This window comes from Odontesthes bonariensis, chromosome 16, assembly GCF_027942865.1.
Source record: "Odontesthes bonariensis isolate fOdoBon6 chromosome 16, fOdoBon6.hap1, whole genome shotgun sequence".
NCBI classification, from domain to species: Eukaryota; Metazoa; Chordata; class Actinopteri; order Atheriniformes; family Atherinopsidae; genus Odontesthes; species Odontesthes bonariensis.
The window spans coordinates 5,047,856-5,069,979 of record NC_134521.1 but is presented as its reverse complement, the minus strand read 5'-3'; the positions used below and the strand labels follow the sequence as shown (position 1 = coordinate 5,069,979).

Below are 22,124 nucleotides of genomic sequence, written 5' to 3'. Positions count from 1 at the left end.
TTTTTCATCAACTTTGACTTTGTCCACTCTTATGACGCCAAGCAAAACAAAGTAAATTGTTGAGGGATCTCTTTTTAAGAATGAGGGCACACTGTACAGATTCTCTTCATACCTCACTGTCCAGTCTCTGTGTGAATCAGCTCTCTAAGAGATGTGTTGTGACTGATCTGGTTGCAGTGATTAACATCTGCATCAGTGTGAATTTTTTTTCCCCCATCCAGTTCAAATATTCATATCCAGGTGGATACTGACTGTAAATCAGATGCATCTGCACTGGTCCATCTGTGTGCTGTTTTCTGTTCATACCATGGCTGTCACAAACAGCATCACAGGAACATTTGGTCGGTGGTTAGGAAGAGTTTGAGAAGCTGTAGAGGAGTGAGCCCTCCCACGTCATCTGAGCGTCTCTCCCCTGCCTCGCTGCTGGAGCACCGCGCTCATTAAAAGCTTCATCCTACACAGAACATTGTGTTCATGCATAAAAGCTACAAGCACCGATGTTTGGTAGCATATGAACTGAGCTGTGGCCTCTGGTAGCAAAATCAGACACTTCATCTGTGCCCCCTCTCTCAGAAGAGGTTAGTGATGCTAAAACAGTATGATGGAACTTATAGTATTCCAACCATAACAGGTCCCTGAATGTGTAAAGCTTTGGAAAATATTACACTGATAATGATTACACTTCTTACTTGCGTTGTCCTCATGCCCACAGTTGTTTAATGTAGCTGATAAATGATTGTAATTTGAAGACCCTGATAAATTCTACCACCTTTTGAGGCTTCTTGGGAAATGTTTGTTGTGACTTCCACCATGTAGTGCTGCTACCTCTTGATTCTCTCCTGCTAATCACGTTGTGTTCGGGCAACTCTGGAACATAAAATCATCTGCAAGGTTCCAGGTGTTCTGAAGAGATGGCAGCAAAAAAAATCCCAAATTCTCCAGGTTCAGTCTCAGACTTTAGAGGCTTTTCTGCTTTTCTTTATCTCAGCGATTCCCAGCTGCGAGGTCAACACTCCTCCAGTGGATCAGTGGACCAGCAGGATAAAGAACAACAACGCTCCGATGCACGCCGTCAAATTGTTATCTTCAGGCTCGTTGCTTGTTGTGTGAGATATGACATAACATCGCAGCTGTTTTACCACTTCTCTTTTGTTTGATTAGATGGTTTCACCCCTCAGGTGCTCTTAAAGATTAGTGATCCTGCTGTTTTTTTTTTTTTTTTTATAAATTCAGCGGTCACACATTCATATAAATCTACAGCATTTTTCCTGTTGTGTCCTGTTCTGCTTTATCTGTGATAGTCTTGGGATGTACATTCATATAAATAATGCATCTGCTGAGTGTGTGTGAGGTGAAGGATGTGGCTTACAGAGCTGTCCCCCAACTTTTCAACAGAGAGACTTAATAAAATAAGGACTTGTGAAGAAAGGTAACGGCTGTGGCCAAACCCGAGCTAGCTCCCATTAGTTTGGAACAAACAGGACCCCACATTCATGCTGATATTTTTCCGCTTGCTTAAAGTTCTAATGTGTAACATTTGGGGTGATCTTCTGGCAGAATGTGATTACAATATTCAGAGATGTGTAGTTTATGTCCAGAAACACTGCATGTAGCCCCTCCATGTTGCAGTGCAGCTTTACTACAGTCTTCTTGCAAAGGACAAACCCAACTCTGACATTGGTGTTCTTCGAGGCCGTGGCAGTATTGGGTCAGGTGGGGAGGATTGATTTGGATGCTGTTTGCAGTTTGAACTGCATGATTTTACATCATGCTACATGCTGCACCTTTAATTTGGAAATAAGAAACACGATCAGTTAAGGTAGAATTAATTTAGCGGATTTTAGCTTCAGAGCCTAAAAGAAAAAAGAGAACTATGAATTTGGTGGTGACAGTATAGACACCAACCTAGTGTAAATGTACTGTTATTTGTTTATATGCACAATACAGTTTCCCCTTTTGGGGTTAACAAAGTATCATTCAATTCCATTCAGTACCATCCTTGCTGGACTGCAGGAAGCACTCAGTGATCAGTGGAAAGATTTGTCATTCATCCAATGCCTCAGTATTGATTATTGCCTTCATGGCTCCATCTAAGTTTGTCTCCGTCCTGACTCACCAGTCCCCTGAGCTGATCAATGTGCACGAGGCTTCTTCAACGCATATACGCGATAATGATACCCCAGAGGATATCAGTGAATTGACAGATTAATCATTTTGACCCAGTGAATCCAAGCTTTGCTCAGGGCAGCGCTGCACATCGACTTTCTGTTTCCGCTTACAGCTTTTCAGTGTAATGGTATTACAGTCTGCTGGATTCTGCTGTCAGTCTGCGAGGGGTGTGTGAGTGGAAGAACGTTCCTTAAATGCGTAAGTGAAAGTCAATGACAGAAGTGCAGTGACAGTCCAATGATCTGATGCAAGTGTGGAGGACATGCACTGATGGGTGTCCCTCGTCTGGTTTGTGTCCGTTAGGGCTGCAGTATGTTCACTTCAATGAAGGCCTTTGAGGGGCAGCAGTACTCCACTCTGAAGAGGCAGTGCTTGCAGAGTGGCCTCCTCTTTGAAGACCCCCGTTTCCCCGCCACCGACGACTCACTCTTTTACCAGGGCAACAGGATCGGGCGTGTCGTCTGGAAGAGGCCTCGGGTAAGTTGGTTTGTGCACTCAGGTAGATTTTCTGACTTTGGTCTTCAAAAATGATCACCACAAAGGGGGAGAGGTGTATGTTTCCATTCCTATTTATACAGAATTAAGCCGTATACAAATCATTCTTTTACCTAGTGAACAGGATGACAACTAGAAGGAAAACAACGAAAGAAAAGCTCTTCTTCATTGGCAATGCTGATCCCTGGTGAAGATTTATTGTTTGCTGAAAGGGCAACAGTCCTGTGTGAATGTGTGCAGAGCAGAGAAGAAAGAGGGGAAGTTAACGTTTCTTGAGCCGATGTAAAAACTTCTCAACAAGCTCTCTAAAACCAAAGCTGGGCAGAAGTCAACCCCGGAAGTCCAATCATCAGGATGCAAGGATATAAATATTTTTGTTTAAACCAAATCAACATGAATTCTACAGATTGTTGCATCTCTGCTAGCAGGAGGATGTTAGGACCTCAGCAGCTTATGGCAGGAGATATCCTCCTGAGAGATTCCAAGGTGTAAGTGCACGTAAATACTGCATGCATAGATAGACGTACAAGGACTTTCTTGGGTGTCGTCCATGGGATTTAACAGTTTATAGTGCTTAGGGATAGAGGTGATTTTGCTAACTTATAACTGTGAATTTTAAAGTGCAGAAGTTATATTTTCAGCATTGATTTTTACCAAATTCCCTTAGAATACAGGCAGTCTCAGTTAATCAGTTAAAATGTTGGCACTATCCTCTGTTAAAGCCAGACTTAGTCATTTGAAACAGTTTTTTCCCCCTTGTGTTTGTGCTCATGGAAAGGTGTTTTGACAGCCATCAAACAGCTTCAGGTGCAGTAGCGCTCCAGGCAGCACGGCTTACACGGATTTTTATGTAGCCTGGAAAATTCAGTGGAAATGAAATTTGTGATGTATTTGTTTTAAACGGCAGTCTCCCAAGTCTGAATTAGAAAGTATCTTGCTTTGCTATTTGCACAATCCATCTTCCTGTGTTCAGAATCATTTAGTCATTTGTACATCCCCATAAAAGAAATCTCAGTCCTCGGTCAGTCAGTGAGGCGCAGGTAATCCGCTGGAGAATTATGTCTTTTAAAGTCACCAGGCATAAATAATGAGCAATACTTGCACCTTTAAATGTGTCAAAACCATCTAGCTATCAATGCCTAAGGTCCCTGCAGCATAGGAGATTAATAACCCTACAGTATGAATAATCATTTATAATTCACCACTAACAGCAGTGTTCAGTAATTGCTCCACAGCACTCCTCTCTAGTCTCCTTGCATAAGACGGAGCTGGACAAATGTTTAGGCTGTGGAGGATGTAGGGCCTCAGGATTTGGTGAGCTGAGTCCCCTGCCACTGTTATCCCCCTCACACAGCAGGCTGTGGTTCTGGATGGTGTAACCTCCTTCTGCCTGTGTGTTGCTGCAGTGACAGCCAGCGTGCATTGCCATGGAAACTGGGTCACACAGATTGCATGTTTTGGTCTGCACTGATGCCAGTCATGCTGACCAAAATTGTAGGACGTTGAGGGGAGAGTAAGCAGGAGGAGAATCCTTTTTTATTTTTACCAGGACACGACTTGTGTTTTTAGTGAAGGCGTTTGTGTCAGGAGATCAGAAAGCCCATCTGTTTTTAGATTTTTATCGTGGCCTACGCATGGAAAGGTTGCTGCTGATGACCTTTCTTTTAAATCCAAAAAATTGAAGTTGTAGTTTAGTAAATTACAAACACAAGTAAAATGGTATTTGCTCCTGTCATTGTTGGGGTTTAACATAGTATTTCCTACCAACCTGTCATATCTGGTGAGATAAGGAGTTCAACTGTTTTTTGAAAGAACACCACCACTGTTTGACAGATAATTTACTAGTTGTTAACTTATAACTAACTTATTACCAGGAAAAGTATATAGAATGGAAACAGCACATGCTACTCGTGCATTTCCTTTTTGCATCCATCTTAACTTTGGTGAACTTTGACTTCTAAATTTCTACCAATGTGATCCATTTTGATGGTGCCGGACTTCTGAGGTTAAATGGCTGCAGAGTCCAAAATGGTGGATCCTGTCTCTGAATTCCTTCAGTATTTAACTACTGTTCTGTTTCCCCCCTCCTATAAAACATTGTATCATTGAATGAAATAAAAGTGCTGTCTCAAGATCAGAATGTAATTGAAAGTAAGCAGTTTAGTTAATTTTTTTGTGTTGACTTCATTACCTCACAACTGTGTTGTGTTATAGTATAATAGTACAGTTTTATTCCTTACTTTATGTGGTATATATCCAGCTTGTGGGTTTCTATTCACTTATATTCATAAAGGATCTTAATTTGATACAATGCAGGAAGTGTTGGGAACGTCATATCAAGTTAACGGTTTCTTTTTCTGGCACACGGTGTGACCCTCTCCATAATCCACCACATAATCAAACTTTTTCAACGTATTTGAGGTAAATTCCAAAAGCGAAGAAATCAGACGGTTGAGTTTTTGGACAACTATCAGAGATGACAGCATTCCCATAGCAACTAATGGACTCCCAGTTGACTCATATGAACACACAGATATGTGGAAACATGAAACAAGTGCTTAAAGTTTAGAAAAAAGGACTGTCGCTATGTATAAGCCAGGCACTCTTGGCTGTTACAGTAAATAAAGGGCCTTTGGTAAATACTGAGGTGGATGATGATGACTAATAGGATACAGATTTGAGGTAATGAATTAAACACAAAGGTGTATAGCAAACACAGAAAGCAAAACTAATTCATTTGAATAATGGAAAATGGATTTTTCTGAATAAAACAGGAAATGATGTAAAGTTGACAAAAATTTAATGGGATAGAGAATTTCCAAATGAAACTATTTCAAACCTTAACATGGAGTCACTTCTTATTTGGAGTCTGAAGCTAATTCAGTTGCGTACGGTTGAATTCTTGGAGTTTCTTCAGAACCGACAGCTCTTTAGGGTCATGAACTGCGGTCATATAACATAACAGGTTGTTTATGTAGTCAGTGTTGCCTTGTTTTTGACCTTCCAGCTGACCAGTAAGAGCAGACTGGGCCTTTCAGGAGGAGGGCCTTAAACAAAACAACTCAGGATTTCAGACAAAGAGATGCTGATGTATTAGAAAAATAATGCATTTAAGCATGTAAATGTGGTTTAGAAGACACCCAAAATAACACCATGAACTTGTAAATGAGAATAATATGGGCTCTAAAACAAAATCATTTGAACGGTAGACTCTTGCTGAAATGGTTTTCTTTTCTTCCGGATGGGTACTGAAAAGTCATTTACAATCCAGTATTTTATTCAGAAGAAAGTGCAAGATAATGAAGTTAGACATCAAACTATTTGCGGCAGAGTGGCTTTGAGAGAATTAAATGTTCAAAGCAATCAAATTTTAATGTCCTCACAAAAGCTCATTTAAAATATGACATCACTCTCACATGTGGACTCATTCTGCCCATTGAAGGGTAAACATTTTGGTGCGGTCACATAACTGTGTTGCTGAATTCCCTTAAAAAATACAGTTGACTTCTATGTGTAGATCAGGGCTTTGGCTGACCTGTTTTCAGTGTATTTCACCAAAATTCAAAACAAAACATATTTTTTTTTTCTTTTTTAATTTGATGTTGAGGCTTTTGTTCTTACCATTTGTCCAAAACAAGCACTATTGAAGCAGATTTCACACTCACATTTTTATAAATATCCAAATATAGACATACATTTCAGCATTCTTTACTGCTTAAAGTATTTAAGTATTAGTTTTTTAAAAGCCTGTTGGCAGCAACCTGATATGTAGCAAGTAGATGTTTAGAGTAGAAATAACAGCATCTATTCAGGTGAATCATCAACGACACATTTCTGTCGTGTATAAACTGACAGTTCACTGAACAGAGGACGAACATTGCACCAGCTCTGAGGGCTTCTCCATTCTTTTGATGGACCATGTAGTTCAGATTCTATAGAAGTTTATGGGAAAATAATTCTCCAGTCCCGTAGAATAATCTATTTTGTTAAGGAACCTTCCCGACTGAGTGAAATGACGCAGAAGTATCTACGCAGCAGCCAAGATAAGAGCTGTTTGAATTCTCTTAATATGAAGGAAAGGAGCTCCAATGCTTCCTTAATTATCCTCTTTGGCATAGGACACACCGGACCATCCTTCATGAGAGACCAGAGATAATTCCATCCCACAATTCCTTGCGGCCACAGCTCTGATAGCGATGCTTAAACATTTTCATCCAGTCGTACTAACTGCTATTCATGTGCATAAATATGAAGACAGGAGGATGAGTATGAACAGCCGGTGATGACACACATTTTTTACTTTTTTTTTCATTTCAGTTACAAACTTTGATGATAAAGTAATATTCTATATTATCTCTAATATGATACAGTGACATGATTTTCATTTAACAATGATGATAAGATTGCAATCGATGTAAAATATTTATTTATTTATTGTGTAGTTTCAGTGTTGCAGACCCACATCGCAGCTTAGTGTAAGTGTGGGCGAGTTCTCAGTGCTTGTCTTTTCCTAAGTGCTTAAGAATTCTTCCTACTGTCTTTCCTTAACCCCATGAGGTTTTTAATGAGGTCAAGGAAAACACAAAAGGAGGTCACCCCCCCCCCCAATCAACCTGACCATATTTCTCACTTGATTTGTGATGTAAGTAAACATTTTCCCAATGAGTTTATTGTCTCACTTTCTAGTTTCATGTATTATTAAATAAGCCACAATGTTCATTGTGTGGATTGTAGCCTTGTTTAAAGTTAAATAGATTACAATGCATTAGAATGGCCTTAGATAGGGATTAACTAGCTGCAACCCAATGGGAGTATGTAGTTTCTGGGGTTCTCCGTCAGATCCACCTCACACTCGTTTGAAATGATTAGAAATGTTGTGGAAAACTGTTTTAAATCAATACTATGTAACATTTCTACCTTAAAATAACAGCTTGAAAAAAATTGTGCGGCTAGAATGAGTTTTAATATTACGATTGGCCTGTCTCCTATGCCCTTCGGGGGTCTGAGTTGGAAAAACTGCGCTATGTAACTTTGCTGGACCGGCCCGGGAGCTGAGCGGAAGTACTTCGACTTGCTTTCTGGCACACCTACCGCAAAAACAAATAGACCCCTCTCACGCTCCCAGGTACATTTGATTACGCTTACCTTCTCGGTCGACATAGCTTGCACCTTCTGACTCCTCGCCGGTTCGTCAACAAACGTGAAACGTGAAAGCGAAAGGGTGTTGTATTTACGACAGTGTAACCGTACATTACCTCCAAGCCTGTAGGGGGAGCTCCATAATGGGCTTTTTGAGAAGTTACATTGTATTGCTTTAAAGGCGGGGTAGGGGATCTTTTTCTGGAGCATTTTTTTACATATTGCTTGAAATACTCTTCACACCCCCATTGGAACCAATTAATTAAAAGTTTTGACACAAATATGAAAAGTTTTAGTGGCCTCTAGAACGTACAATCTAGGAAAAACACTATCCAATCATACTGAACGGACCGTTAACAATGATTGGATTCTGATGCGTCTATCAAACTGCAATCTGCTCCTCCCTCCCCCTCCTTCCCCCCCTGTGCGCGTACCCTGCTCCGTGAACGAATTACGCGTCCAGAAGCTTGGCAGGGAGCTAAACTAGAGCCAGCTTGGCTAGCACCTAGCATTATTAAACGTATAGTTATCATATACTAAATACTAAATATGGCAACGATCGATGCTTGCTGTCAGAACAGCGCTCGTGCACCTTCGTGCTCGTGCGCGTTCATGTACTCTAGAGGCGTGCCTTCGGGGGGAAAGTGAAGAAAAGGGTTGGGACTTTTTACCGGTGTATTTTCAAAATGCAGCTTCGCTGGACTCAAAATCCAGGATCTCCTACCCCACCTTTAAGTCTCACAAAAATAAAAGGTGACATAATAATTCATTCATTTTATAAACCTTTTCATCACAACATATCAACTGGATTCTTTTTTCTTGACAAGTCAAAATCTCTGGTTTAAACAAAAACCGTTAGATTGAAAGAGAAAAAACAGCCTGTGAGGGTTTAAGGGTTCGCATTGTTGCTCCCTGTGAGAATGTAAAGAGGTGAGAGGCTGTGCTCTCTGTGTCAGGGTGAAGGTTCAGTGTCTTATACCCCCCAGAGTCTGTTGTGTTCGGTGTTATCCTTGCTCAGATACGTCCAGGAAATATTTATGGCTCTTGTGAAATCCCAGCGGCAGTGTGTGAGCCTGAAGAGGGGGCTCTGATAAAATGTGCTTCTATGTCTGACTCATGTCTCAGCCTGTCCTTTTGCTGCTCTTTCTGTTCTTCCAATTTGGGATTATTCATATCTTAACTAGACTAGATAATCTACTATATACTGTCACACTATACACTTCCCACACCAATTTTACTAAAGCCTGATTCTTACTCGGCGCAACCGCGCAACTGTTCTGGCTCGAGAACCATTAATGACGTCATCGAAAGCGCCAGCCCCTTCACAGTTCCTTCAGCTCATAAGCGCAGTTTGCGCCGAGTATGCGTCACATTTCCAGTTCTCTCCAGACCAACGGGCGTCACTGTTGAGGAAACAAGCTGAAAAGCATACGAAGAAAGCATACACAATGCCACCTGTGGTGTCACGTCAGCAGAGGCTGGCACATCTGATGAGGAATGAATTTACTCTGGGTGTAGAACTGTATATGTATCTCAGAGCTAAGCGGCTGCGGCAAAAACAGAAGAGAAGGTGGAATGTTCGTCTTTTGCAACAAGACGAACTTTGTCAAACGTTGTCAAACGTTGTCCCAGTGTAACTTCATAGACGTGTCGTACAGATGTTTGTAGAGGCGCATCCTCTCGGTCACCGCGGTCTCTGCAGTGTTTATTTTTTCTTTCTCTTGGTCAGCTGTTTCCGGTTGAGCTCACGCGAAGTCAGAAAAAAAGTTGTGTGCGCGCCCTTGCGACGCGCGAGGATTTTTTAGCTTGCGACGGGGGGCGTGGCGGAATTTTGGGTCACGTGACCGTTTGCGCCATTTGCGACCAGCCAGTAAGAATGGGTCAAAGCGAGGTTGCGCCGAGTAAGAATCAGGCTTAAGGCTGCCATTCTATTTTTGAAAAACAGTCAGTGAAGGGAACTCTGCACTATAACACTGTTGGATTTACATACACTGGGAGAGCTTTTAAATGTCTGTGATTCTTATTGTAACAGTTAGGACACTCAATTGCAGCATGCTGTCAAAATGAAACAATATGTTTAAAAGGTCCATTAAGACAACTTACAACAGGGAAATTTAGACTTCAGAATTGTACAAAACGCCTTTCTTTTTGCCAGCCATAGCACAGCCATCTTTTTATGATAAAGTTTGATAAACTACAATTAAGGTAGTTTGTTGATTGACCCATTGAGTGTACTTTGAGTGTAAGCAGAAGCCCAGAGGTCCTATCTCTTTAAAGCCTTCATACTAAAAGGCCCAGTCAGCTCAGATTGGTCAGTTGATTTGACCAGAATGGTGGTAGCTGGGTAGGCATTATACAATTGTGTTTCACTGGGATGTAATTAAGGTTGTGCTATATTGTCACAAAGAAGATGCCCTACACACATCCTTACCACACAGAGGTGCTGTAGCAATGTATCAGTGTGTGCTAACAAAAAGCAAGCCAGTGTAGGAAAATAAGGGTGACAACTGCATCATTTAGAGTTCTGGGACTACTTCCCCTGCCAGCCCAGAGACACATTAACTTCGACCTCCGATTCTGCCTCTGTACCGTACAAACAGATAGCCAAAGGCAACACAAGGCACATCAGTCTCACTTTGAACTGGCTGTAGGAAAAGGGCTGTAGACAAGTGAATAAAAGTCTGGACCACAACCATTTGTAGGCATTTTGGAAAATGTAGGAGCAGCATTTTCAATGGAGGAGATTACCATCTTTTGGTATGTACTTTGGTCTTTGTTACTTTGGATTAGTCCTCGTATAAAAATCAGGACAACACACTGAAGTCGAAGAAACCAAAAAGGATGATATGTCATCTTTACAATCACAGTTTCTGCCCAGCTGTTAAGTCTAACACTGTGACTGGATAGTGTTGTGGTAAGATTGCAGTAGGGGTCCTTAGGCAAGACCTGCTTATGCGACCTGCCTACTGGGGATATGAGTGTAAGTTGCTTTGGGTAAAAGCGTCAGGACAGTAGATCTGATAGATAACAACTAATGCACTCCCAGGGACAGATCAATGAGAGTAACTATCAAGATTGCAGGACTTACCAAACTGTGAAAATGTCATTCTTTGCCATTTTACAACCCCAATTCCTAAGAGGTTGGGACGCTGTGTAGAATGTAATGATTTGTAAATCTCATAAACCAATATTTTGTTCAAAACAGAACTTACAAAACATAAAATGTTGAAAGTGGGTCAAAATGAGACGGGAAAAAAAACAAAACATTTTCTAATCTTGATTTTAATGGCAACAACACGTCTAAAAAAGTTTAAAGATTGTGGGCAACAAAAGGCCCGGAAAAGTAGGTGGCACTAAAGAGAAACATGTCGAACAAACATGTCACAACTCGTTAGGTTATTTGGCAACAGGTTAGTAATTTAACTGGGTAGAAAAAGAGCACCTTAGAGAGGCAGAGTCTCTCAGAAGTAAAGATGGGCAATGGTTCTGCAGTCTACAATTTGTGTCAAAAACTTTAAAAATTCATCATCATCTGCAGTACATCATGTCATCAAAAGATTCTGAGAATCTGAAGACATCTGTCAGGACAAGGGACACAGCTGAAAATCAATACTGAGCTGCATTTTGACTAACAGCACCTAGAACTTAATGGCCCAGGTATTTTTCCCCTTAAAGATCATTTCAGCCTTGGGTCTGTTGCATTCACAGATTAGATTAGGTTTATTGAATCAGGCTGCAGACTTTTGCTCCACCCTGACTGTGCTCGCTGGAGTCTTGACATGCCTGTTGTAAAACTGGGAAGTCTGCTTTAGTTGTAGTAATGCAAAATCTGTCCAAGTTATAAATTGCTATAGGGTTTTGTGTGTTTTTATTTGTGTCTTAGAGCATAACTGCTGTGAAAAATGAGAGGTTAACATTTTATGGCTCACTGCTTTATTTTCATACTCAGAAAATCCCCTTATTCTAGAGATTGCTTTACCGCCTCAGGTCACAGTTTTTATTGTATCATCTCAGCTCACTCCCAGTCTTTAAAAGAAATATCAGGACGTGCTCCTTAGTTCCATTTCCTTAAAATCTGTTTTTTCACAGGGTTTTGGGTTATTTTACCTGTCTCATAATGGCTGTGAAACCATCAGGGATTAAAGCTTTATTGCTCTGATTGAACTACTTTGTTGTCACATTCTGTCGCATCATTCGATCTGGAACCTCCAAAATAAATGTGTTGAGTTTGACTGTTAACAAACCGTAACAACTATTTCTGTGGTGCAACTTAGAGTTAACAGATCTCAGTAGTTATTGGAGATTTTAAATCTGAGGTGACTGAGACAAAGAGATGAAAATAAAAAAGTGCTTGAAATACTTGACCAATTCAGAAATATTGAGTACCACCTCAGTGGTTCAGGTTGACAAAAGCATGACTTCTCTACCAGGGCTGAAACAGTCCATCTGACAAGTTCTAACACGCTAACATGTATTTTAACCTTGTGATTAGTATTAAAAGAGGGAAATGTCTCATTATTACCTCTCACAATTTACAGATGTACCTTCTTTTTCAGGAGCTGTACAATAAAGGGTCCTTACAATCCATTTTTCTGTAGACATGATCTCTTCACTCTCTGTAACTGACCATCGTTTATTTTACAACTAACTTGTGAACATGACTATAATGGTGACAGCTGAAGTCAAGAAATGCAGACATGGAAAAGAAATTGTAATTGTCAGACTTGGATATAAATATGCAGGCTTTAAAATATTGGAAAAAGTCTTATATTACATCTGAGTCATACTGATTAGATTCTCTGTTTTTGTGCACCTGCATCTGGTTGTGATTTTGCACGTGTGGCAGATTGCTCTGCTTCCATCTGAGCCAAGCTGGTGAATGATGCTAAGTAGGCTAGTTGAAAAGTCTTCAGTGGCAGAGTAAATGATTAGGCTGTGCTCAGCCACAATATTCACATTACTTCCGTGTCTGCAGGCCAGGCACGGATCGATACTCTATTACTCTTCCTCCTGCGCCAATCCATGGAAGGCAGGCCACCACAGGGAGCTCTCGCCACCGCTCAGACTCCACCAATCAATGCTGCTGTGAATAGGGAGAAGAAACGTACCTCGATATCTTAACTCAGTCACAAGTAGCTCAGCGGAATGACAACCAAACACTGCTTCTGATGATTGCACCAGCTCTATGACAGGAAGCACCTCTGTGCCGGTCTGTGTAAGGTGAGAAGAGGATGCTGGTTGAGCCTGCGAGGCTCCAGGGAGCACTGCAGTGGCCTCTGCTTCTGATTTAAAGTTTGCTTTTACAGCATGCAGCTTTGCAGAGTCAGCAAATGACTGACCTTGGTTGTGTCGCGTGTGTGTGCGTGTACGTGTGTGTGCCATCATGTAAGAATATGTTGTGATCTTCCTTTGTGTGCTTGCACATCACTTGAAGGCTGATTAACAGCACAGATATTTATGAGTAAAGCCGCATGGAGGGCCTGAGCCAAGTCCAGCCCACATGTTACCAGTTTCTGGGTTTCAGTTCATCTGCAGTGTTCGGATGATGGGAGGAAACCATAGCTTGCTGTGCTAAAACATTATACAGGCTAAAGAAAGGGTGGAAATGTCCACAAAATATCTTAACTAACTATAACTTAAAGGTACACTTAACAATTACTGTTTATAAATGCAACAGATAAATCAACACTTCCCCTTCTTTGCTGCACAGTAATGCTTCATTAGATGCACACTGGAAGTGGAACCATGAAATCAAGAGTTACAAACTATGAAATCCAATTGCTTGTGGCTTTTTTTTCTTTCTTTTCCCTAGTTGGAGCTCAGGAATACCTAATAAGTGTCGGTTGAATGCAGCATAGCGGTTTCTGCAGTATTTAGGAAGTGAGAGAAAGGTCACGTTCAAAAACAGAACCAAGCAAGAAATCAGAAAAATAAAACCTGATTTGCAGATTTCTGAAGCAAAAAATGACACCTGTCCTCACCTTAACTCAAGTTAGAACACCTTTGGGCTGAATTAGAGCGGAGACTTTGAGCCAGGCCTTCTCGTCCAACATCAGTGTCTGACCTCACAAATGTGCTTCTGGAAGAATGGTAAAAAAAATCCCATAAACACACTCCTTTTTGGAAAGCTTGACCAGAAGAGTTGAAGCTGTTATAGCTGCAAAGAGTGGGCCAACGTCATATTAAAGCTGCAGTCGGCAGGTTTTCCAAATTCCGAGTCTAAAGTCGGAAAATTCGAACTGATACAACTTTCAGGTCCCTCCCCCAACCTCTAACAAGCTCCGAATCGCCCCCCAAACCCCTCCCCCTCTGTGGACGAGGTTGTGCACGTGAGTTCACACCAGTGTGCGCGCACACAAGCTGGGGCAGACTCACGCTCAGCAGCGTGTGCACAAGCTGTGATTGACAGGTAGGATTCCTCCACCCTAACGTGATTGGTTAAAAACAGCCGGGAGCGCTCGGTTTTTGCAAGCATGATTACAGGCTTCAGAGGGAGCTACAGATTTCGTTATTTTTCCTAAACGGCCTATTTAATATTCTACTTCCAGAATCCCATGACAGTTCAAGCTAATATGACTAAAAAAAAGTTGCCGACCGCAGCTTTAATGGATCAAGAATGGGATGTCACTTAAGTTCATATGCATGTAAAAGCAGATGAGTGAGTACTCTTGGCAATATAGTGTATATTATATAATGTTTGTTTTTTAGCAAGAATTATCTTAGTAAATATATAATCTGTATATATCTTTAAATGCCATGCATTATTCTGCCTTTGTGTGCGCACACAATAAGAGCCTTCTGGCTCCTGCTGCATTCTGTGTTTCAGTTGTGTCATGCTGCCAACAAGCAGACATCGCAATCATGGCAATTTTATGCACTGATAGAAAAGAAGAAAGCTGTATGTTAGTGACCTGTCAAGGGTGTACACTGCCTCTCTCCCAATGACTGCTGGGATAGGCTCCAGCCCCCCCGCGACCCTGAATTGAATAAACGGGTATAGAAAATGGACTGATGGATTGATGTTTGTATAACAGCTTTAATGCACAAGTGCTTTTGAGTTAAACCGTGACTCCTCCTAAGGCACAACACCCTCTTTACAACATACTGCAATAGACTACCACTACAAGGGGGGCCGATTCTGGAAAGTACTGGGTTTCATTTCAGGTTGGGAACTTTTTTTTTTCTCTCTTTACTGCTAATCCCAGTAAAATATGATGTGAATATAACTATTAAATCAGCATCTTCACATAGTGACTGGTGACTTTGCCTTCCTTTCAAATGAAAACTGTTCAGTGAGATTTGTGAAGATCCGTTGTTCTCCTCCTTATGTTTCTCACCCAGAAAAATCTTTTTTTTTTTTTTAAGTGATGTAACTTCAACAGCTGCTGAACACTCGGTGTTGTGTACCTGCGATATTACAAGAAGGTTGTGAAGCAGCCAAATTTAAACCAGATCTTGTTTTTACTTTGAAACTTTTTGAATGGAACCTCATATGCTAGTTTAGCAGAGCATTTGACTTCATTGTACTTTGTATCATTTTGTATAAGTTAAGATACATTATTTGATTCATTTTGCAAGCTGTTGTAATTTTTACTGAAATGGGTCCATTGTGTGTTGGCAGAAAATTAAAGCACAATGAGTTTCTCTGTAAGTGATTATCGGTCCACTTCCTGTTGTAATGATCTCCATGTGTGTACATGTAACAACAATGAACTTCCTCTACATGTTTTGGAACAAAATGGACCTCGAAAGAGAATCCACAGGAAGTGTGATTTAATAAATGCATGCTGCCCTCTTGGTTCGAATGTCATGACTATGATGTGTGGCTGAGAAGTTCTGAGAATTTCCTTTTCAGCTTTTGATCAAGTGTAGTAAGTAAGCTGTTGTCTGGTCTTGTTTGTCACCGTTGGGGGTGTAGGAGCTGTGTGAGGACCCTCACCTGTTTGTGGATGGCATCAGCGCACATGATTTGCATCAGGGACAGCTGGGTAACTGTTGGTTCGTTGCAGCATGCTCCAGTCTGGCCTCCAGAGAGTCCCTGTGGCAAAAAGTAAGTATGCCAATGTGTGTGTCTGTTTTTCCTCTGCCGCTTATTTTCTTTGTCTCTGTTTTTTAATCACTGCATCACAGTCTTTGATCACTATCGTATGGATTGCTTGATTTGTTCGAGTCATAGCTTCACCAACCTGCCCTCAGAAAACCTGGGGAAACAAAGACCTGTACATGATGCACATACTGCTTTAACCATAAGTATTGAGTATGTAGGGTGCAAAATAAATTGATAATTATATTAATGATAATTGAAAAAAAAATTTTTTACTAGTGAATCTGGCTCCTTCCAGTTGTCAGAATGGTGTTATCTATCCTAATGTTAATGTCTCTATTTAGCTTCTCTGTTTGTTTTTAGACAAGGGGATGCTACACACGACCAGCTAAACCAGAAGCCCACACTGCACAATTAAAAGAATTATTGGGGGGTGGGGTTACTCACTTTGTCACTTTGACCCTATCCCAAAACAAAATGAAAGGGTTATGCTGAAAGCAAAAAAATCTCATGAATTGTTCAAATTTGAAGCTGGCTTAGATGCCACTCTTGAGCTAGAAAACTCGAAGAGATGCACAAAGCAGCACCCATTGTAGCATGGACGCTCGGCCTCTGAGGTTCCAAGAGCCCACGATTGCTGACTCACAACAGAAATCATCCCTTAACCCTTATAAAACTTGCATCATGACTTTAAAATTTTTTACTCTTAATTTAAATTTCCTAGTTCAACATGGTCAGTTGGCGGAGTTCCCTCTGAAAAAGATCCAAGAACTTCCAGCTTTGCCAAACAGCTAACAGATATTTTCAGTTTGGGGTCAGCCAAGTAATGGCAATCTTATTTAAAGAAGATTGTAAGGATAATGTTCCCCACTCAAATTTAATATATTACAGTTCTTTAAAAGGGTGGTAACAAGTATTCAGTTGTAATTATTCAGTATTCAGTTTAAGTCTCCATTTTGACCCATTGTGTTAAGAGTAGGGTAGAGCTGCAAAAGAGTATCTGCACTGCTGCTGTTAGCAGCTAGTGTGGATGGATGAATGGATAGAGGAAGAATAAATTAACAAAGTTGCAGTGGTTGATCAAATCAAACCTATACCCTTATCAACATCCCTATCAAGTGTCTGTTTTTGTATCTCCAGAGCACCACCAACATATTCAGAAAGTTTAAATTAGAAAGGAATGAAATAAATAAATAAAGATAAAAGCCTCAGCTCTGGAGATCCAGGCTTGTTCGTCCCAAGTCATTAGCCGAGCAAGTTAGGAACTCCGGAGCCATAGAAGCCCAAAGCTAGCTCTCCCTGGCGCTCAGCCAGAACTGGTGAACTCTCTAAGCAAGTGGCTTAATGAGCTGGGATTTCCAAAATGAGAAATATGATATAATCAAAAGACTCTTTAGAAATAAGCAAAAATTTAAAAAAAAAATAATAATTGTTTGGAATGTACCTGGGACAACACCTTTGGTTTATTTACTGTGGATCCTGCTCAGGTCAGATGACCATCTGTTAACACCACAACAGTCCCTCTACACTAGCAGTACGGCTACATAGCTAGAAAGATAAAGAACGCAAATTAGCTAACTTACACCATAAAGCTTGGCTTTACTTGAAAGTTGAAACCACAAACTATCTAGGTACTGACACAATCTACAATCAGTCCTCAGCATTTAAATGTTGGAATCCAGTTTAGCAATTTTATGATGGGAGCTCAGTGTTGTTGCCATTCAACCAAAACAAACCTGAAAAGTCTACTTGCTAGAGTGAATAGTGTTCAGAGCTTTTAGCTTTCACTCAAAATCTCCCTTAAAATGAGAACAAATACCTAAAAAAAAACCTACCACCAGAGGCGTTTGTGCCACAACTGCAAACAATAAGTCAGGGAACTTATAGCAAACAAATAAAAGAACAATACTTTATACAGTTACACAAATAGTTTGTTTGCAAATGATTAGTTTTATATTTTAAATAACAGTCTTTCATTATGTTTTCTTGAAATTCTTATTTTTGTTTTTACATTTAAGAGATTTTGTTTTGGTGTTGTTTGGCAGAAAAACTGATTCCGTATCATTATGCACATAAATACAGCTGAAATTTAAGCCTGAGCAGTCTTTAAACTGATTATTTCAACTGACTTTGCCTTTGTAAAATCTGTGCCTGCTGCTTAACATGAAATCAAAGATCTGTATTTACTGTTGTGTTCACTCTTCAGATTAACTACATTCAAATTTGTTATTATATTGTTATTATTTTCTATAGTTCTGGATCACACAGCAAATGTGGTTAAGCTTTAAATTTCTCCCAGAGAGATGTGGCTGTCTTCTATGGGATTTTTGCTGAACACACAATGGCTGTGTTTTTGCCATGTACACACAGAGTGAGCTGTAGGTGAGATTGTTGAGTTCTGATGCAGCAAATAGACAGTGAAGACTCTGGGGTGAAAACATTTGATAAAGAGGACCATGTGAAGGTGTTTTTGAAGAGCATTTGGACATAGCTTTAAAAGAAAATACTTTTTTTTTGTGGTATTGTTATCACATTTGGGCTTCGAAAGGTATCAGGTCGCATCTGTTTGTGTTTTGCAGCTGTTAGCTCACAGCTGTTGTCCTCAACAGCTGTTTATTTACCAGAAACAGATGCCTCGCTGCTTGGTAGTGTTGCATTCCTTAGCCCTCAGAGACGGCACCTGTGAAAAGTCGGATGATGGTATTCCATGGTTTGTTCATTCAAACCAAACAAACTCACATAAAAAATAATAATAAAAAAAAAAATACAACTGAAAACTTAGTGGAAGTTATGGAGCAACGTGTGTTGTATAATTCTTGTTCACAATTCTAAGGCCTCTTAACATCCTCCAATCAACTAAGAATAACATGGCTTGGGAATAGATAGCGTGTTCTTCACCAGACATTCTAAAGTTAATTCAAATGGAGAATGTCCTTCTTCACACACTTTCTCAAGTGTTGCACAGCGCTTGTGCTTTGTCTGCCTTGGCTACATCAGGTGTAAAAAAATTTGTTGAAATTGATCATGGAAGACACAGAAAAATCATTTATTTGAACTTGTGTCCGTAGGATAAAGGTTCAAAAAACATTTAATTTAACAATGTTACAATTTTTAATGTTTTATTACATTTTAGAAAAAGTCTCTTCTTTTCTGGAATAAAGATAACAATCAATGGTGCCATTGCAATGAAGCTTTTTGGCTCAGAGAATGAAGAAAAATCATTTTGACCTTACAGCGTTTAAGGATTGTAGAGTTCGATACAGGCATATTTACAGCAGAGTACATTATTCGATTAATAGATCTCACCAGGAATCCTATGTGGATTAGGATGGTGTACTGCCTTTGAAAAAGCCAAACTACAAAAATGTGACAGGCTCTCTCCTCATACTTTACTCTTTATGTGTAGAGCAATCTTAGATGTATCCTGAAAGATTACAGCTTCATCCTTGCTTCCTTTCTTCTTTTGAAACTGTCCTGTCCTACAGAACAGAAAATGGTCATCAGTTGCATATACGATCCCTAAACTTTCCACATAGAAGGTTTTCCCAGCATTTAATTGTATCTGATATTAATCTCTGTTTTTGTGCAGGTAATTATCCTCCAGTTGGTTGGAATTACGGCTTTACAATTTACAATATATTGCTACTTTGCTAAATAGCTTTGAGCCCTCCAAGCATTTTTTTCTTCTTCCTCGTTCCTGTTCCCTGTTTGACTTGTGAAGGTCTGTTTGTGAAAGCTGCCTTTGTGCAATATTAAGCATCTATTCTGTCTCTTCTTTGCCACTGTCTTTACTTTCTCTGAAGGCAAAACAAATACCAGACCATGCCTCACAGGAGACGCTTTCCCCAGTGAAACAGAGGGCTGCGACTTCAAAACATTTTTGCCTTTATATGGATTATCTGGGGGAAAAAAACAAAAACTTTATTAATGAATAGAAATATTCATTAATAACTTTTAATTTCGGGTTTCTTACATTCTTTTTACAACTAACACATTTTCTTGATAACATAAATAGACTAATTTGTGCTCTATTTGATCAACTTTCAGTCATAGTGTAGCATGCAAGAGTGAACAAAAAGGACACGTACCAATGAGCTATTGGATGAAAATCTCTATTCATGCATTCAAATACTGTGGTGGAGATCAATTTAATTGAGACTCTTGAGAGTGTGTTCGCTTTTTCAGTAAAAACAGGTTCAGCCTCTTGTGGTTTGACTGTTCAGGCGGCAAGTTAGGGAGATGCTTTGTGCTGACAAGAAACGATGCCTAAATCCTCCTGACGTCCGAGTTGTTTTCCTTCTCCCTCACGCTCTCTCAGGCACTTCTCATTCACAGCTACAGTGTCACCCCTGTGGCTATGTGTTGAAGCGAGGGTGAGCCTGCGGGAGGAAGGCGAGGAAGAGGAGGCTGAGAGGTGAAATCCAGATGCCTCTTTCCTCTTATCTGTTAGGGTCACCATGCAACAAAGAGAGAGAGAAGGCAGCAGGAACCTCTTCTCACATCTGCTGGGGAATACTCACACACATAAATACACACTGTCTCTATATGCAGTATCTCATGTCTAACTCAGTTCCAGCAAACCCTTCAGGGTCTGCTGTTTGTCAGACAGGAGTTTGTTTTTCAGCACTCAAACACAAATACAATCCAAACTCATTATTTAATTAAAAAATGCAGATACATCTGTTTCATTTATGAGATTTATTAAGATGAAGCTGTTTTATTTCAGTGTTACAGGATGGAAAAACATACAGGGACATCTATTGTGAATAATGGAATTGGTAGCTAGTGTTTTTTCCGAGTCCGTCGGATGTCAGCTGAGTGCTGGCACTCAAGAGGGAATAATTCATACAACAATGTAGAAGCAACCGAAAAGCAACCGCTTCCTCAATTGAAAGCACACAAGAGGAGTTTATTTAGCTTCTGTCCGAGTCCTCCTTCGCCAAGACTCAAGTGTCAACTATGAAGGCGATGGAGCAGTCGACTGTCTCTGGATTGCAGCCTTCTGCAAATTTAAACAGGAAGTACATCGCCTTCCTTACCTTGGCCAACTCTGCAATCCTCTCACCAAACTCAGCTGCATCAGCCTCATAGCACTGCACAGGTGCGTCTGAGGCATCGCTCAACGCTCTCCAGAAAACCCCGGCGGGTTCCAGCAGCTGGCGTGTCATCAGGTTGGTGAGGTCTGGCGTCCAGAGCTGCGAGGTGGCCGTGATGGTGAGGTGCCCTGGCTGTGCCAGCCGCACCGACCAGTGGGAGAATCGGAGGGATTGTTTTGAGAAGTCCAGTCGATACACAGCCTCGTTGGCCTGCAGCAAACGCTCGCCCTCCTGCCTCTTCTGGCTGCGCTGCTGCAGAGACTGAACCCGCAGGCGCATCACCTCTGTCAGCTGGGAGTCCAGCCGGAAGGGCAGCTCCATCTTTGTAGACATGCCGTCAGTACCCACTGCAGGGGTTAGATCAGCAGCTATGTCAAATCAGAGTGTTTTTTCTTTTTCTCTGTCGAGTAACTTGCGTCTTTCTGCAGACTGCCACAGTAGGTTTATGAGCATGTCTATGAGGCAGCAACAGCAGAGGGTGGGTCTTACACAGAAGTACAGATGAGCCAGGAGAAAACAAGATCTAATTACATTTGGAACCACAGCTCAGGGTTGGCCCACAGGGAGCTGTGCTTAGTGCTGTTTGTCACACATTTGTTTTAGGCTTTCTTTGCTTGGTTACAGATCCTGCACTGTGACTCATTTGACACACAAAGTGCCATCAGAATTTTAGAAGCCTGCAACCATTTTTGAAGAGTGAGATGGTCCTGTGTGTGGCAGTGTCGGACACAAGGTGGAGAGTGAGGGGAAAGCTTCTTTTTTCCTCTTGGGGTGCTTTTTTTTTTATCAAACAGGGGACGCCAAGGTGCTGTGTAGTTGTGTTCTTGGTCAGTTGTCAGGTGAATTACTTACCAGAGTTCAGTTGCTGTAGAGCGACATTTGGCCCCTGCTGAAAGCTGAGATAGATGAAGTGTTCCCCACTGTCAATGGAGAGTCAGAAAGTAAGCAACAGCAAAGTGGAGTGCAAGAAAGATTGCCTCCCGAAGGATTGCAAAATGACTCTGAGGTTTCCGTGGTGCTGTACTTGTACTTGTTTGTTTTTCTTCCCTCTCATCTTCCTTTTTAAATGAGCTGTTGCTGGTCCTCTGTGGAGGCGGGATTCTCTCCATCAGGACTGTGTCACCTCCTGCAGAGAGGTCTGACAGGAACTGCTGTTCAGTTAGCACATCGTGACATCTCCA

General features: G+C 40.9%; 2 protein-coding genes across 5 annotated transcripts in view; one reads left to right on the top strand and one right to left on the bottom strand.

Moving 5' to 3' along the window:
- LOC142402018 (calpain-5-like) overlaps positions 1-22,124 on the top strand; it is a 48,021-nt gene that overhangs the window by 10,603 nt on the left and 15,294 nt on the right. For all 4 annotated transcript variants that reach the window (XM_075487462.1, XM_075487461.1, XM_075487464.1 and 1 more), the window contains exons 2-3: positions 2,473-2,646; positions 15,722-15,853. In XM_075487462.1, the coding sequence (XP_075343577.1) occupies positions 2,482-2,646; positions 15,722-15,853 (297 nt within the window). In that variant the 5' untranslated portion in view covers positions 2,473-2,481. The remainder of the gene's footprint in view (positions 1-2,472; positions 2,647-15,721; positions 15,854-22,124) is intronic.
- Positions 20,794-21,276, bottom strand: LOC142402020 (olfactory marker protein-like). Its single transcript, XM_075487465.1, has one exon. The coding sequence runs from the start codon at positions 21,274-21,276 to the stop codon at positions 20,794-20,796; it is 483 nt and encodes a 160-aa protein (XP_075343580.1).